We start from the raw sequence: 16,692 nt of genomic DNA on the forward strand, positions 1-16,692 counted from the left end.
CATATTTGGGATCGGGAAGGAATTTTCCTCCAGGGCAGATTGGCAGAGGCCCTGGGGGTTTTTCGCCTTCCTCTGCAGCATGGGGCACAGGTCACTTGCTGGAAGATTCTCTGCATCTTGAAGTCTTTAAACCATGATTTGAGGACTTCAGTGGCTCAGGTTTGATACAGGAGTGGATGGGTGAGATTCTGTGGCCTGCATTGTGCAGGAGGTCAGACTAGATGATCATAATGGTCATCTATCCACACATTCACATCCCATTACATGCTTACCCAGCAGGCCTGGGACAATGCTGGCTTTGGTAGAGCAGTGTTGCAGGCCACACAACTGTGAACTCCAAGCCCACCTCCAGGGGTACTGCTTGAGAGTCACCTAAAATGGAATTGACCTGAGCAAGCATTTGAAGAAAAAACTGTTACTTGCCTTTCGTAACTGTTCTTTGAGATGTGTTGCTTATGTCCATTCCACTACCCGCCTGCCTACCCCTCTGTCAGAGTTGCCCGGCAAGAAGGAACTGAGAGGGCGCAGGGCCAGCAGCACCTGATAAACTGCTGCATGAGCGCGGCACTGCAGAGGGCACTACGGCTGACCCTGCGGATACCACTAAGGCAAAAATTTTTGACAACTATGCACGTGGGTGCACACATACCTAGAATGGAATGGACATGAGCAACACATCTCGAAGAACAACAGTTATGAAAGGTAGGTAACTCTCTTTTTTCAGAATCATGTTCTTCCCTCTTTTTAGTGGATTTCTAGGCCTTTCCTGACCATTGGGGAATGTCATGATCAGTCTGTTCATCACCTGAAGAGCTTGCCCACACTATGTGCTAGGCCCCTAGAAGTTAGTATGTTGGGTTTCTAAATTGCCCAGCTTTCCTCCGCTGCTGTCACCTCTTGCCTCTGCTAGAAACAACAGATAGCTCAGTGGTTTGAGCATTGTCCTGCTAAACCCAGCGTTGTGAGTTCAATCCTTGAGGGGGCCATTTAGGGAACTGGGGTGTAAATCTGTCTGGGGATTGGTCCTGCTCAAAGCAGGACATTGGACTAGATGGCCTCCTGAGGTCCCTTCCAACCTTGATATTCTATGAATCCTCCTGTAGAGACCCTGAAAGGAGCAGCTAGCCTGGCAAATCTCCCCTCCACAGCCCCTGGAGCTCAGATTGCCTTCCAAAGCAGCTGTGGCTGGCACTTTGTTACTGTGGAACTCAAGGTTAGGGACTTCTGACCATTATCTGAAAGGCAGGGGATAAGCTACTAAACCAAATACCTTCTTGTTGTCCACTTGGTCCTCACAAGGTGCATTGAGGACTTGGCAGGTTTCCGTTCTAAAGCTAGCCTGAACCACAGAAATTAAGGGGTGTCAAGAACCTCTGACCCAGCTAGTGTCTCCCCACCACTGTACAGAAAAGCCTTGCCTGTTAGCAGGAATACTTCAATACTACAGTGATGAGAAGTAGAACATAGAGGATAGCATTTGAGTATTAGGGTAGACCTGGCACCACTGAGGAAACAGTGGACAAACTATACTTGGTGTCAATCTCCCCAAGAAGTAGACGTCCTTCTGACCTTCCTGCAGAATCTGCTTCCCTGATATTCTAACCTGATTAGGTTAATTCAGATCATGATCCTTCTGTGACCCATCTTAGTGACTTACCTGCTGTTTTCATGGGTCCTACTAAAACCCTGTTGCTGTACTGTCCTTGACCTCTGCACCTTTCAAGAACTTTGATATCCTAGAACACTCTTCCATATGTGGCCTTGCAACAGTCGTCTCTCCCCCTCCTCACTCATTACGTGTTTGCACATGTGATATTTGTTGAATGCTACAGTTGTCTGAGCTTCTTGAGTGTTGTATAGAACTGCAGCCAGCCTATATAACTTGGACCATTCTCTCTTCTTTGCTCTAGGCCCCTGATATGAGCAGTTCTGAAGATTTCCCCAGCTTTGGGGCTCAAGTGACCCCCAAGACTCTTCCCTGGGGCCCCAAACGATAATGACCTGGAAGCAGAAACATCTCCTCCAGCTAGCTGACCTGACACTAACCTGCCACAAATACTTCCTGTTTGAATTCTGACCCGGCGGCTGGACCACAAGTAAATTGCCCTGCGAGGTCTCCTAATGCTGTGTGGAGTGCTAGAACCCATTCTACTTGTCTGTTGTTACTGGGTTTAGGACCTACTATAAATGGATGGTTCTCCTCCCCGCCCCAAGCTTTCCACTCTGATTCAGACACAGCTTTTTGTTTGAAATGTCATAAGTGACTTTCATCTGCTAAGTTTCACAACTGCCAAAGTGGTGACAGTGATCAGATACCTTGAGCATGTCTTGCTAGGCACTCCAGCCTTCATTAGGAGACCTCTTTACTGTGGCTAGGAATCAACTTCCTGTCTCATGACCTCAGGAAATAAATTTCCTTGACTTTCTAAAAGCCAAAACGTTTGCCCTTTTTCCTTTGTGTTTATCCTGGACCTTACCTTACTATTGTAGAGTGCAATCAGCTTTTCCTTTGAACTGCCAAAAATCCATCTAACAGTGATAGTGGATGTGGGGAGTGAGCTAAAAGTCTAAAGATTAGAAACTGCTTTTAAAGGAACAATACAATAATCTGTAGAAGCAACGACACTGGAAGGGACCAGCAGTGACACAAGGGATCCCCTAGTCAAGTAGAAAAGTCTTTGAGTGATATGTGGCACTGAGCGTGTCCATGTGTAGCATTGAGAGCCTAGATTCTCACATGCACACTTGATGAGTCTTCCAACATGAGAGAGTAAAAATACAGCTACTTCCCAGTGTTCCCCTTTTTTCCCCCCTTGTTTGTTCTTCCCAACAGCAGCAGAGCTGGTCAAAGCCAGGACATGACAGTATTATGGGGTGCAACAGAATTCGGGTCAGCCCAGGTTGCTATGGTAACATGGCCCAGGAGCTAGTTGATGGGAACTGCAATGCTGAAGCTACATAATTTCCCCCTCCCACTGACAGCATTTGGACACAAGGGGTACGGAATTTATCACTATTTGCTATTGCCTTCTTTCTACCTCAAAAACCAGTCTGGGGGTGGCCTCCTAGTCTAGAGCATCAGCACTGATGCTAACCTGCTCGTCTCACTGTGGGGGCCAGAGCTGAATTCTCTACACCAGGTGCAGGAAGAGCTGAAGAGCATCAATCAGCATATGTAGCTGTTGGAAACACACACATGCGTGTGAAACTAAGAGCAAGGTTATGGTGTAAAATACTCCCACCCCTTAGAGCTGTAGGACTCTGAGCCAGAAGTGGGCTTGGTTTCAGGGGAGGGAAGAGAGGCAGGGTGCATGTCAGCTCTGAGCTACAGAAAGTCGAGCTGCTCTGAAGTACACAGAGGCCAAGAGTGCAGGGAGAACTAAGGCCCAGGGCTTGCCACTATATGTGGTGAATCCCATGCTCTGTACCATAGCATCTTGGCCCCTGAGTTGCTGAACCTTAAGTACTGACACAGCTTGCTTGAAGGAGGCTTCTCTATTGAGCTGCTCACTCAGCCAGCGAGAAATTGTGTTGGTGTGGTGAGGGAGTGGGGTCTCCTCCTTTCCTACCTCCATTTCCCTACTGCTTCAGCGCCTGTGCAAGCAAGTCCCCAGTCTCTCCCCAATAATGCTGACTGGGGCAAGGTCATTATGTTGAAAGGCTGGCCCCAGTTCTCTTGCTATTCCCAGCACTGCACCTGTGTTAAAAGTGAGGCTTAGAAATGCTGACATTTCTTCTTTTCCCCAACCCCCTCTGCTCTAGCCCTCTTCGGAAGAGGACCCTAGCCCAGAAATCAGACACCAAAATGTCCTGATGCTTACAGTGAAGTGGAGAATTGCGGTCAACTGAACAAGCCAGGTCCCAGCGCTATGCAAAGGCAGTGGTGACTAACTTGACCACACTTCGGCCCCATGGTAGATGTCTAAAGGGGGTAGCTGACCAAATGAGGTAGTGCCCTAATTTCCCTCCTCTTCAGCTAAAGGGGTTTTGAAAAGGGCTAGACAACCCAGATGGGGAAGGGGCACAGCTTGAGGTTATCAAGCCTGCCCTCCTCTTCTCCCTCCCTCTTCCCCCCCTCCCCCCATCAGTTGCCCTGCTTGGCTTGAATTAAATTCAGGGGCCCCTACATGCTAAAGGTCATGAAGTGATTGATTGTACCTAGTACTGTCTCCTGCTGCCCCTCAGTCTGTAGCAGATGCTCTGGTATGTGCTCTATTTCCTTTATTTTCAACGTCTTCCATAGTGTATGTTTCCATGGCAATGATCCCTTGGCCTTAACTTTGGAATTTGGAAACTATATGCAAACATGTAAAAAGGCTCATGAGTATGGATGACACTGGAATTTTATAAATTCTAAAATAAAAACCTGAAACAGCTTGGAGTGTTGTATTTCTCTACCCATGGTTTGTGAAGAGATTGCTTCTCCATGTACATCGGTGTGGGGGTTAACCTAATCTTCATAGGTTCTTTCAGACTTAAGCTGTCATCTTAAAGTGTCAGTTGTTCCCTGTCAGTAGGTAGTAAATCTAAACCAGGCTCAGTGGCCCTACCAGAGTGCAGGCCCCAGGGAGGAAGAGGTATTAAGGCCAGCACTACTGAAGTAGGTGCCCTCAAGGACCTCTCTCCATGCCTACCAGTGTAAAGAACCCCAGTTAGTGCCTAGGCTCTCCCCTGCTATCACCCTCTCTCCTCTGTAAGGGAACAGAATGCATAACTCCCAAGTTTCCCCTCTCTGGTAACAGGAAGGGGGGGAATTTAGGCTTGCTCCTGTCTGACATGCTGTGGTTTAGACTTCTCTTGAGCCCCTGCTGCAGCTGTGTAAGAGCCAGGCCTGTTGAATTGCTGCTTCCCACCTCACTGAAGCAGTGGGACTTGCTTCATTTCAGCCTGAAGCACTGCTTCTCCCACATACCATCATCTTGCCAGCTGAGGGCTATACAGCCCACCTGTTGGCTACCATAGCTCAGAGCAAGAAGGAATTTCTTCTTCCAACCCCAAGTCAGCTAGCTCCAGGCTTTGTGAGGTGTCTAACTTTCATTTAACCTGCAGGGCTCTGAGGACTTAGAGGGTATTCAAGTATGCCTGTCACTGTACTATTAATTAGCATGCTTTATTTATCCATGAAATTACAATTATCCACTCAAATTTCACTAAAATAATTCATTCCTCTGCAAGGTTTCTTACAACAGCCACCAGCTCAGGGTCAGAGCCAAGTTGACTTCATCTTTTCCAAAGGAGAATGCTAGAAATCATACTTCATGGCTGAATTCAGTTTCATTCACCCTCACGTAGAAGCAGTCACCATTTTTTGTGTTTTAAAACTGAGTCAACAGCAATTCATAGAGATTCCGCTTCAGGCTCAAACTGCTGCTGAGGATGAGCTTCCGGACTCGCAGCTACTGTGTGTGTAGACGTCATTGTTCGTAGTTGGGTAGGCTCCTGGTTTTCATGCATCCCACCCAGCTCCCAGGCTTTGGGTGCTGTTTGCATAGTGCTGGAGGTGGCTCTGACTTCCTCTCTCTCAAAGAGGGCCTACCTCAGCAATGTATCAAAAGAAGAAAGGACAATTAGTATCCCCAGAATTAGAGAGTTTGGTCACTGTAGGATAGCTTTCCAACTGCTTTGGCATCAGCTATGTTTAAGGGAGGAAGGCATGAGTTCCTGGCTTCATCAGGTACATAATTTTAAGATTTAGGGGGCAGAACTGACAGAATCAAACAAGCCTGTCCAGAAACTACAGCCCGAAGAAAACTTGGGGAGCAAAGAAATGAGTGAAGAGATTATCAATGACCCTGGAGAAAGGGGTTATGAACAGGGAGCCCCCCAGCTGCTAATGAAACATCTGAAGACCAAAAGGCACAGGGTGTTTAGTGCATTTCATCTTGACATCTTCCAGGGATGGGCAGTGGGATGCCCACAGGAAAGCAGACTCCAGCATAAATAAAAAGATTTGAGGGTCTGTTCAAAAGCAACTGGTGCTCCAGATGTGGCCCACAGACCACCTACTGACTACCCCGCTGAAGAATAAAGACCACTGGCCCTGAGATTTACCTGGTTCTCAGCCAGTGCCTGCTTGGCCAGATAACGTTCACGCTTCACCTTGATCTCCAGTGACTCAGGAATGTCAGGCACCATCAGGTCTATCACACGAGCAATAAAGAAAACCACATGCTGGAAACAAGGAAAAGAGCAATGTGTCCAATCAGACAGCTGACTCTTTTCAAAGCAAGACAGGATGAGTAAGGAACAGCATGGAAGTGCCTGACTGCAGGGAATGGGACAGGCACTGAAAGGACTTGAACCAAGCAGTATTCCCCAGAGAGCGCACTCTCCAACTCCACAGGGGAAATGTCTATGCCTGGCTGGAAACAGGCAGTGCTGGACAGTACATGTCCTGGGGACAGGTGTAGAAAAAAAACTTAGACTGAGGAATGGGACAGCAAAGGAACAAAACCTTGGCAGGGGGAACTGACTGAGGAAAATGAGAGGGAGGTACCTCAAACACTATAATAAAGCCCAGGCGGATTGCTAGTAGGTTCCAATAGGTTAGCGAGTACCTGCCGTTCTCATCCCTGTATGCACGGTACCTGGGGAAGAGAAGATAACATTGCACCTAGATGCGTCACAGCTGGGAAAGGAACCCTTGCCTGTCAACATCCTCAGGGCAACCACTGGTAGTCTCACTCCCACAACTTTTCCTTCTGACACTTCATCCACATATGTAATCACTCTTAAGGATTAATAACTGATGGCATTTATCTGGCCCATGAACTGTCTGGGTGTAAGGCATGGCTAATCCAGCTCCGGGAGGGAGTATGTGCCCATTCCTCCAGGACTGGCAAGCAGCAGCAAGGTAAATCAGTCAGAGTAGAAGTAGCTCAGTTAAAAAACACATTCAAGTTCCTTCAAGACTGATTTACAACAAGAGCATAAAGAGGTGAGCCCCCCTGCACATGAAGGAGGACCCGAGTGGCACTCCCCTAGGGAAGCTAACGCTGCACTTCCTAATTCAGGTGTAAATTGGATGTGTCTATGGAATGGTGTATCTCTTGTCCCCTAATAAACTGAACTAGCCTTGGGTCTCCCTTCCCTCTCCCACCCCCTGCTGGATGGAGCAGCATTCTCAATAATCGGTGAGAAGTAATCCTGTATGAGACCTGTGCTAAAGTAAGTGGAAACCCCATCTTTCACTTCCAAACATGGCTGGGGCCCCACAGAGGAGAGAACTGTCCTGAAGAGAAAAACACTAGGAAAAAATCAGAGGTTGCAATTCAAATGGAGAATGGGAAGGAGCTTTGTCCTGAGGCTCCCCCGCAAGCAGCCGAGCTGGGACTCCTACCTGCACGTGACATTGTGCTGGGAGGCAAAGTGCTTTGGAGCATACGCCAGGGTGAAGTTAACATAGCCCTGCAGGTCACTGGCACGGGTGTACTGATAATACAACCGGGGCAAGAAGTCTGAAGTGAAGGCAATCAGGAAGGCCTGAAATAAGGAGGAAAATACTAGTGCTACAGCCAGCTTCCTACCACTTTACAGATGTCCATGCACCTTTTCAGCATACCCGCCTGAGCCTCAGGCTAAGTGTTGTTATTCTGAAGCTCTGTGTGACTCTTGTGTTTGGCTGGACCGCCTCTCCCAGACACCAACCCCCCACCCAAACTCCGACCCTACACTTCCTACTGAGGCAAGTCCCCACTGAAAGTTTGGATTGAGCCTGTAGGGCTGGCACGCGTCACTGCTTACTAGCAATTATAGCAGCAAGCATTTATTCTTCAAATGCAGACACCCTTCAATACTGCACAGCTCTCACAGGTCACTGAAAACCAGCCCCAGTGTGCTTGGGAACTAAGCTGCAAAGATGAGGAACCTGTCAGAGCAGGCTGTGTCAGGTAACGCTGCTCCAATAGTAGAGTACCCTTTTAAGGGGTTACTGAGCCAGAGGCCTGAGCTGCAGCAGCCCTTGAATCAGAGCGTGGTTCTGTCACATACAATGACAGCTCTGCATACACTCCAGTTACTATATCGTGTCTACAGACTTGTATCTGCCAAGTGGGATTTCAGTAACATTCTTTACTTCTGGCTTTCAGTCCCCTGTCCCCGATACCGGCCTGCTCAGTGGCTGCCTTCAAACTCCACAATGCTACATGATTATATTAACCATCAGCAACATGGCTGGCTGTGTCTAAACGCTGGGAGCTGGCTTCTCCTCCCTCTCTCTTGCTGCCCAACGCTACTCACATTACTGATGACAGCCAAGTGGGTGATGACTTCCAGGATATAAAACCAAATGCCAATGCCCTGGGCCCGCTCAGCCACAGGACGACGGTACTCGCAGACAAACTTCTGTGCATCCAGGCGGATCTCCACCCAGTTGTTGAGCAAGGCGAAAAGGGGCGCCAGAGGACAAGCTGCCACAAAGATAGTGATGAATCCAAATTGCAGGACTGTTGTACAGAAGGAAAGAATCATCAGAGCTCACATTCACAGTGGACAAGCAGAGCAGAGGATGGCTTGTGTGAGCTGTGTTCAGCAGTGATCGTGGCCTGTCTGGTCCCCCTTCCCCTCCCCATCATCTCTGGTTTCCGAAGGATGAGAACAGGGAGTCCCCGGGGAATATATTGCAATCCAAAGATGACTGTGGGCCACTGTTTGGTTTGTTCCTGGAGATGCGCAGGCCTCTGCTTTCCATCTGTAATAGGCTGCCAGCATCACCTGACAGACCCTGGTAAGGAGAAGGAGCTCCCTCAGGCTATGAGGCACGCTTTTACTAGTATAGGAATGTCCATATGGTGTACCAGCCAGGTGCTCCTGGCAAAAATGCAGCTAGACCTGGGGGTACCAGGATGATGAAACCTCCGCCCATGAGCCAAACAAGCTAGACTGGTAAAAGCACAACTGTGCTGGTATAACTGCATCTACATGGGCTTCTGCTGGCACAGCTCTGTCAGCCATCACCCCTAGGCACCCGACTGACACACCTGGGCTGGCAGCATCCATTGCTCGACCATGGCCGCACTAAGGGTTTGGAGAGATAGCACTGACTCACTGCTGTGATTGGCTCCATAAGGAAGCTGACAGCAGGGAGGTGAGAGGAGCCTTCAGGCCGAGGAAGCTGCGATGTGGAAAAGATTGGGCTGGAGCCCTGGGTAACTCCAAGCCTGAGATGGAGGCTTCCTGTGGGATATTCTGTACATCAAGCCAGACCCAGCAGGGCTGTTTGGCAGGGTGAGATGGGGCAATAGAACCTGCTGCATAATCCAATTTCTGCTGGGGAAAGAGGAGACATTCTCTGCCAGGGCTCCAATTTCCCCTCCAGGAGACAGAGTTGTGTCTCTGGGGTCAGTTTCACAAGGCTACCACCTCTAATGGAGAGTTTCCTTAGACCAGGGGTCGGCAACCTTTCAGAAGTGGTGGGCCGAGTCTTCATTTATTCACTCTAATTTAAGGTTTCGTGTGCCAGTAATACATTTTAATGTTTTTAGAAGGTCTCTTTCTATAAGTCGATAATATATAACTAAACTATTGTTGTATGTAAAGTAAATAAGGTTTTTAAAATGTTTAAGAAGCTTCATTTAAAATTAAATTAAAATGCAGAGCACCCCCCCGGACTGGTGGCCAGGACCCGGACAGGGTGAGTGCTGCTGAAAATCAGCTCACGTGCCACCTTCGGCACATGTGCCATAGGTTGTCTACCTCTGCCTTAGACCTTTGACTGCAATCCCAGAGCTCAGAATATTCAACACCCAGGCTAGGCACTCGAGTTCACTCTCGTTCTAGGGCTTCACTCAATTGAACATGCTAGAGAAAGTGCTGCTTCCCAAATCATCACCACTAGCAGGCACCAGAGAGCATGTCAGTGGGATAAGTGATTGATGCACATGCCATCAACACTATCAACTGCAAAAGCTTCCTCCTCTGAGGAAGTCTCTGACCTCCAGCCTCTTCTCCTGGTGCTGTCAGTGATCAGGTGACCCCACCTGGCCAGGACACTTTGTGAGTAGTCTCCCAAGGTGGCAGACTTGGCATTTGGTTCCTACCCATTTCCAGGTACTCGTCAAACAGCCCCTCACAGACCAGGAGCTCGTAGTTGCTCTCCCAGGGCACCTGCTGCGCCAGGCCCAATTGGGCCTCCTTGCTTTTCCGCTTTTTGGATCGAAGCTTGTACTTCTGCCACCAGCCTTTCAGCTTCCTGGGGGAGCAGAGAAAGGAGCGGTCACGGGAAGGGTGATGCTCCAGCAGAAACTGCAGTGCCCAGTCTCACTCTTACTGGCCTGATAGGCTCTCCAAGTTGCCCTGGCATTTTCAGGTAGCTAGCATCAGAGGGACCTTTGGCAGTGCTGCCGACCCAGCCCTAGTGCCAGCCAAGAATCCGGGGTGGGGGAAAGGGTCTTTGCTTCTCTATTATGAACAGAGTCAGACTCACGAGACAGGCTGGGCTGGGCTTGGCATCAGAGTAGGGTGGGAGCAAAGGTGGTTTTAAGTCCCCTTTCTGTGTCGAATGGTGGGGTGAGGCCCCAGTGAAAAGCTACTCTAATGCATGCCCAGCAGCCCATGGGCCGGCAGCTAGGGATCATTGGCGGAGATGCCTTAGCCCTGGGAATGACAGAGGACAAACGGCTGAGCTGAGCTTGGACATTACTCCAGAAAAGGGCCATGAAAAGTCCCTCCCAGCTCCAGCATTCCTGGCCTGGTTTGCTTCCCCTAATGCCTCCTCTGGCAGGAGCCCAGGACGAAGAATCCCTGAGCAGGAGGCGGGGCAGTGGCAGTGGGAAGCCAGAGGCTCCATAATGCACATGGCTAACTTGCCATGAGACCTATTGCAAAACAACTTTGTTCTGCTTTGACTGGTCCACGTGGGCTCTGGATCCCCCACCCTCATTGTCAATCTGTCACAGCAGCGCCCACCAATGGTCACAACCTGCAACTGTCCCATCTTCCTTCACTAGTGGGAGGAGAGGGCTGTGGTCACAGGCCCTGGCACATGTGGGCACTGGCCCTGTCTTAGCTGGGGCCCATAGGTCAAACCACAGCCTTCAGACCACCTGAGGCAGGTGCTGCAGCCACCTGCCAAGCACAAGACAAGCAGATGGGGCCGCACATACAAGTGTCTTTACCCTGACTGAGCCCCTCTCCCCCCCATTCCGAATCTATTGCAGTGCCCCTGAAAGAGACGGCCCCACCTGCAGCCCCATAGATCCCTGTTATAGAGCTTGGCAGCAGATCCCTTTGGTGCAATGGTCTGCCAGAAGTCAGACCAACTCCCCCTGGTCCCTGTGGAGCTGGGCTCTGGCCCTCCACCACCCCCTGCCCCGATAGTGCACGCGGTACTTACGGGATGACGATTTCCTGCACATTGTTAATGACTTGTTTTCCCACCATGATGACCAGCAACTCTTGGGCGAGTTCAATGAGACAGCCGCCAGCCCCGCACTGGGTGGGTAGGACAGAGGCACGTCAGCTCCGCTGCATGTTCCCTTCAAGCTCAAAAGGATCTGCGGGGGTGGGGGAGCCCTACCAGGTTCCACCTCCCACAGGAAAGGCTACTCCTGAGCCACACACGCTGCCCTAACACAGCATAGCAGGCTGGTGCACTGCGCCACCCCCCCAGCACCATCGCCACATCCTGGCGTCAGTGGTGTCCCAGCAGCCAGAGGAGCATGGGGAGGAGGCAGCCTGCAGCACCAAGCCCCCGGAAGCCATTCCCAACCCTCAGGGTAGCCCTAGGGGCTGACTGCTGGGCGGGGTGGGCCAGGAATGAGGGGCCCCAGCTGCTGCCACTAGTCTTTGGGCAGATGAGCCTCCCTCCTCCTCTGGCCAGGGCTCCCTCCTCCTCTGGCCAGGGCTGTCCTGAGAACTGTGGAGCCTTTCCCCATGCACAGAGCTGGGCAGCAACTGGAGTGTTTCCTGCCACCCCAGCAAAGGGTCCCCATTCTGTTTGGTAGGTTACCTCACACTGTCCCTCACCTAAGACTCCAACCTCCTGCCAGACACTGCTACTGGATGATGGGGAATGGACACTCGTTAATTGCTCTGTTCCCTTCACTCCCTCTGAAGCACCTGGCCCTGGCCAGTGTCAGGACCCTAGGCCAGAGGGACCATTGATATGACCCAGCATGGCCCGTCTTATGTTCTCAACCTTTATCAGCTGATACTTACGTCCTCGTTGCGAATCCCAAGCAAGGTCTTGTAGTGCCCTGGGTAGCCTACAAACCTGGGAAATCCAGGATGGCAAGACAGAGCAATAAATGCACAGCTGAACCCCTTACTTCCCCCCATCAATCTCTTATTCCTCCTGAGGCTACTCGAGATGTGGTGCTGTCATGCACCGTGCCTTGCTCCCACATCCCAGCCACCCTTGTCCATTAGGTGGCTGAGGACGCCACTCAGCCAGTCCTGCTGGATTGAATAGGACAAGGTCAGACCTACTTCATCTTCTTCTTCCTCACCCCACATCTGAAGCCAGCACGGATGATACCCTGTGGATGGGCATGGAGGGCAGCTCTGCCTGCCAGGAACTTCCCATGATGGAAGCATGTGTCTCAGGAATTTCTCACTCACCCTGTGCCCTGTTCTTCCCAACAGAGGGGAAAGGAGGGACACAGTGCAAGGGTGCCTGTCTGAAAGGAGATCATCAAAGGGCACCCCCAGACTTGTCCCTCATGTTAATTTCATCCCTTCCACATGTGAGAGGCATTTGAAGCAAAACTTCAGCCCACTACATACAACTATGCTGGCTACAATTACCCCCAGCACTCCCCTGCTTAACCCTCTGCTTCAGATCCCATTTCCATCAGTTCTGGGGAGCAGCATGGTCTTGGATCAGGCCTGGGCTGGAACTCCAGCCCTGCATGCCATCCCCAGATCTGTCACTGCCCTGCTGGGAGACCTGGGCAGGTCACATCACTCGCCCGTGCCTGTTTCCTCTCCCACCCACTGTTTCAATTGTATGCTCCTTGGGGCTGGGTCTCACTGCATGTGCAGCACCCAGAAACACAACGGGGCCCTGATCTTAGCGGGGGTCTCTATATAAAATAATGGCAGTTGGGGCCTTGCAACAGGATCCGCCAGTTGCTGATACAGCAGACCTTCCCCGTGCAACACAGCGACAGTCTGGCTTCCCTTCAGAATCCCAGCTCTGCACACAACAAGCACCCTCATCACCACCAGGGAGCAAAAGCCCCAGGTTGCCCAAGGAGTCTCAGCTCTGAGCTTTGGAGGGGCTTCCCCAATGGGCATGTGCTTCCCAAATAGGGTGACCAGACAGCAAATGTGAAAAACCAGGACGGGGGTTGGGGGTAATAGCTATATAAGAAAAAGACCCAATAATCAGGACTGTCTCTATAAAATCAGGACATCTGGTCACCCTATTCCCAAACTCAGCTTCCCACACAGAGACCCCTCGGATACAGGACCCCCAGCCCCTCAACAGTCTGAACTGGCTATGTGTGCCATGGGATCATACACTGAAAAGGCCAGCTAGCTCTCCGACATGCTCACTGCACAGATACAGGGCTGCTTCAGAGCTACACAGGCACAAGGGTGGTTTCTAGTTGCTCCTTCCCACGTTAGAATTGTGCAGGAAACCCGCACATTCCATCTCATGCCGCTCATTGCCTCTAGATGGCAGCAGTGCTGCAGCTTCCCTGTCTCTCTCTCTTGCAGTGGTTCTCAAACTTTTTTTTTCCCTCCAAGGACCACTTGAAAATTGCTGAGGGTCTTGAAAGATCATTAAGTGGTCCGCCCAAATGTTGTTTGTACTGTTAGCTAACTATTGTAAAGTGTTTTGGATAAAAGTGCTAGATCTTAAAAAAATAAACATTTTTTGTTCTACAAATAAAAGCACACACCTCATATTTTAATGTCAGTAGTCTTACCTTTCTAATGCGATGGATGTGCCCTCTCCCCACCCCACCCCCGTGGCAGCCCCCGAGCTGGGGCTGGGAAGGGGGGAGTATCTCTGCCCCACCCAGAGCTAAGGCTGGGAAGAAGGCAGCCGCAGCCCTGGCGTTGGGGAAAGTCGCCTCTTTCTCTGGCCACCACAGCCCTGCACCTCCCAAATTTCCCCCCCCCACCACCACCTCTTCTCACCCCACTTCCCCCTCCCAACTACCCCCTATTCCCCCCCAAGGCCACCACCTCATCTTACATGTGCATCTTCTCCAGGGTTCAGGCACCTAATTAGTGGAGCCACACCTATGCAGCTCCACTAATTAGGTCGGTGGCCCTTCATTCTCTCATGTGTGGCTGCACACCTTAGAGGGAACTATCCGCGGACCACCTGAATGGAGCTGGCAGATCACTCATGGTCCACTGACCACAGTTTGAGAACCACTGCTCTAGGGCTATCCACTGGAACTGCACATCACCAGGTCCCTCTGGGCCAGCCGCAGGAACTCCAGCCACCAGCTAAGATGGGTTTATGTTTGGAGGAGGGGGCCATGCCCCAGAGCTGGGGGATCGGTGGGGGAGGCAAGAGCTGCCCTCCCCTGGAGATGTCTTACCTGCCCTTGAAGAATGCGATGTAGATGGGAGAAGAGTAGAAATTGACAAACTGGAAGACAAACACTTTGAAGGTGAAAGCATCTTCATACTTCGTCTGAGTCCGGTGCATCTCTGTGGCAGAGCAACACACACAGACAGCATCAGCTCTGCCCTGCGGCAACATTCAAGCAGACTAGCAGCACTTACTCCTGTCACCCAGTAACCATGGCAACAGCATCCCTAACAGAGGAACCTGGATGACTGTGTGTTGTTTAGGAGGCTTTTTTGTTTGATCTTTAAGATGTCTGTATTTTTAAAACTCCCAACAAATGCATGGTCACCTAGGATTTCACGGGTGTTATGCTATATGGTGTGGCCATGCAGTACGTCATAGGACAGCCAGGATAGAACCCAGTCCCTCTTGTGCACAAGCCCATGGCCCTGCTTCTTGAGCTTATGGAGAATCTCGATTAGCAGTCAGCAATAAAGGGCCTAGGACACACACATGTACAGTTCTGATTCTGTCCAGCAGAGGGCAATAATGTTGTACTGTACCTATAAACTAGCTACTAGCAAATTCATTAGAATTATTTTTCTTTTTAAAGGCTAATAAAGATCATATCCTTTAATATTATTTCTAGAGCTGGTGAAAAAAATTGCTGTATTATTCTGCAAAAAAATTAACAAAAACATTTTCATTTCCTGTAAGTTTGAAATTTTCAGCAGAAAATATCCAACAACTGTCACTAAATTTCAGTTTATTGATTAAATGAAAACCAAAGTTCCCTCCACCAGCCAAAAAAAGAATATTTCAATTAAAATTAAAATATTAATCAAAAAGATTGTTTAAAAAATTCAGCCTTCTCTAATTATTTCCAACATCCCTCTGCACACACAATGCTTTCCCCAGGCATCTGCCAGCATTAGCCCTGGACCCACAGAAAGCCATTGGACACCTGACTACAGGACTTGTGCATTGCAACTTTTGATGTTTTGCCCTATGAGACAAATTCCTGCCTTGTGTCACACTATCTAGCTTGCAGGACCTAAGACAGCATTCATGAAAACTGGGAAAGGTGGCAACCTTGTGACCCTACACCAAACACCTGCACTCATTCCCTGCCTTGGTACCTCTCTACTTTGATCTGAGCCCTTCCACCTTTCTCAGTTCCTGACCTGTCTGTATCCTCGTTTTTCTGCCTTTTCCCTTCTGCACCTAAATCCAATTTCTTTTAGCTGCCCCTGCTTAATGGCATAAGAATCCAGCTGAAGACAATGGACCAGATTCTCCCCTCCTGTGTGAGTGGGTGTGACTCCCTCTCAGATCAGGTGGCAGTGTTTCACACTCGCTTTGTGCAGGTGGATGTGATTGCAATGCAAAAGTTGCAAAGGAGTGGGGAGCCAGGCCTGTCAGGAACTGTCCCAGGGAACCACAGTTGAAGTCTGTGCCATTTCTCTTCCACCACTTACCCCACTTGGTAAGGAAATGGGCCAGTGCAATGTAAATTTTAGAGAGGATGAGGATGAAGATTAGATTCACCACTGAGCCAGTGAGGCTGGCAATACGAGACGCCTAGAAAAGAGGAGAGCAGAGGGAATGAACCAGAACATCCCCTGGGCCTTGCTCAAGCCCATTAAACCCCAGGGCAGAGCTGGCTGCATCTACCTCTTACCGATGCCACAAAGAGGAAGTTCCCAGATCTTGACACAAGGATGCTGATGATCGCCCGGTACAGGATAATGGAGATCAGAAACATCACAACCACAGCAATCTGCAAACACAACCCAGTGGCCATCAACTTGCCATCAGGAACTACAGTGTGTTTGGGGGAGCTGGGCTTGCTCTGATCTCTGGGGGCACTGGCAGCTATGGGAGAGCCATGGAGGCAGTAAGAGGCAAACAGCATGCAGAAAAGAGGCAATCATGCCAGGAGCTGCAGACTCCATGAAAGGCCTTCAGAGCCAGGCACAGGGCAGCGGCCTGCAGTGCCCTTACCATCATGATGATGACCATCAATCCAGCCGTGACCCGTTTTACACGGCTCCGCTTAGGAAAATATGGCTCCTCTGCTCCAGTAATTGGGTTCTCCATCGTCATGGGAGCCATGGCAGTGAACTGAGGTCGCGGCCGCTCCTAGGACAGTGGGAAAAGGCATCACCTTGATTTGGCTTTGTACAGCCTTGGGAGTTCAGCTGTGTGATGGAGGACCA

The 16,692-nt window shown here is 50.2% G+C and overlaps 2 protein-coding genes across 8 annotated transcripts in view; one reads left to right on the forward strand and one right to left on the reverse strand.

Annotated features, from left to right (window-relative positions):
• Window positions 1–4,375, forward strand: part of LOC120372363 (high density lipoprotein binding protein) — a 94,992-nt gene extending 90,617 nt beyond the window's left edge. For 3 of the 5 annotated variants that reach the window (XM_039489399.1, XM_039489396.1, XM_039489397.1), the window contains exon 28: window positions 1,911–4,375. In XM_039489399.1, the coding sequence (XP_039345333.1) occupies window positions 1,911–1,997 (87 nt within the window). In that variant the 3' untranslated portion in view covers window positions 1,998–4,375. The remainder of the gene's footprint in view (window positions 1–1,910) is intronic. The other 2 variants (XR_005584923.1, XM_039489398.1) reach the window with 2 other exon arrangements.
• A 716-nt stretch (window positions 4,376–5,091) lies between these two features.
• ANO7 (anoctamin 7) overlaps window positions 5,092–16,692 on the reverse strand; it is a 29,558-nt gene continuing 17,957 nt past the window's right edge. For 2 of the 3 annotated variants that reach the window (XM_039489685.1, XM_039489684.1), the window contains exons 13-24: window positions 16,478–16,615; window positions 16,155–16,253; window positions 15,952–16,054; window positions 14,502–14,613; window positions 12,157–12,211; window positions 11,333–11,430; window positions 10,038–10,189; window positions 8,239–8,444; window positions 7,340–7,482; window positions 6,497–6,587; window positions 6,052–6,171; window positions 5,092–5,532 (exon numbers count right to left, since the gene is read on the reverse strand). In XM_039489685.1, the coding sequence (XP_039345619.1) occupies window positions 5,338–5,532; window positions 6,052–6,171; window positions 6,497–6,587; window positions 7,340–7,482; window positions 8,239–8,444; window positions 10,038–10,189; window positions 11,333–11,430; window positions 12,157–12,211; window positions 14,502–14,613; window positions 15,952–16,054; window positions 16,155–16,253; window positions 16,478–16,615 (1,512 nt within the window). In that variant the 3' untranslated portion in view covers window positions 5,092–5,337. The remainder of the gene's footprint in view (window positions 5,533–6,051; window positions 6,172–6,496; window positions 6,588–7,339; window positions 7,483–8,238; window positions 8,445–10,037; window positions 10,190–11,332; window positions 11,431–12,156; window positions 12,212–14,501; window positions 14,614–15,951; window positions 16,055–16,154; window positions 16,254–16,477; window positions 16,616–16,692) is intronic. The other variant, XM_039489686.1, reaches the window with a different exon arrangement.

The sequence above is a fragment of the Mauremys reevesii genome, linkage group 9, assembly GCF_016161935.1.
Source record: "Mauremys reevesii isolate NIE-2019 linkage group 9, ASM1616193v1, whole genome shotgun sequence".
In the NCBI taxonomy this organism is placed as follows: Eukaryota; Metazoa; Chordata; order Testudines; family Geoemydidae; genus Mauremys; species Mauremys reevesii.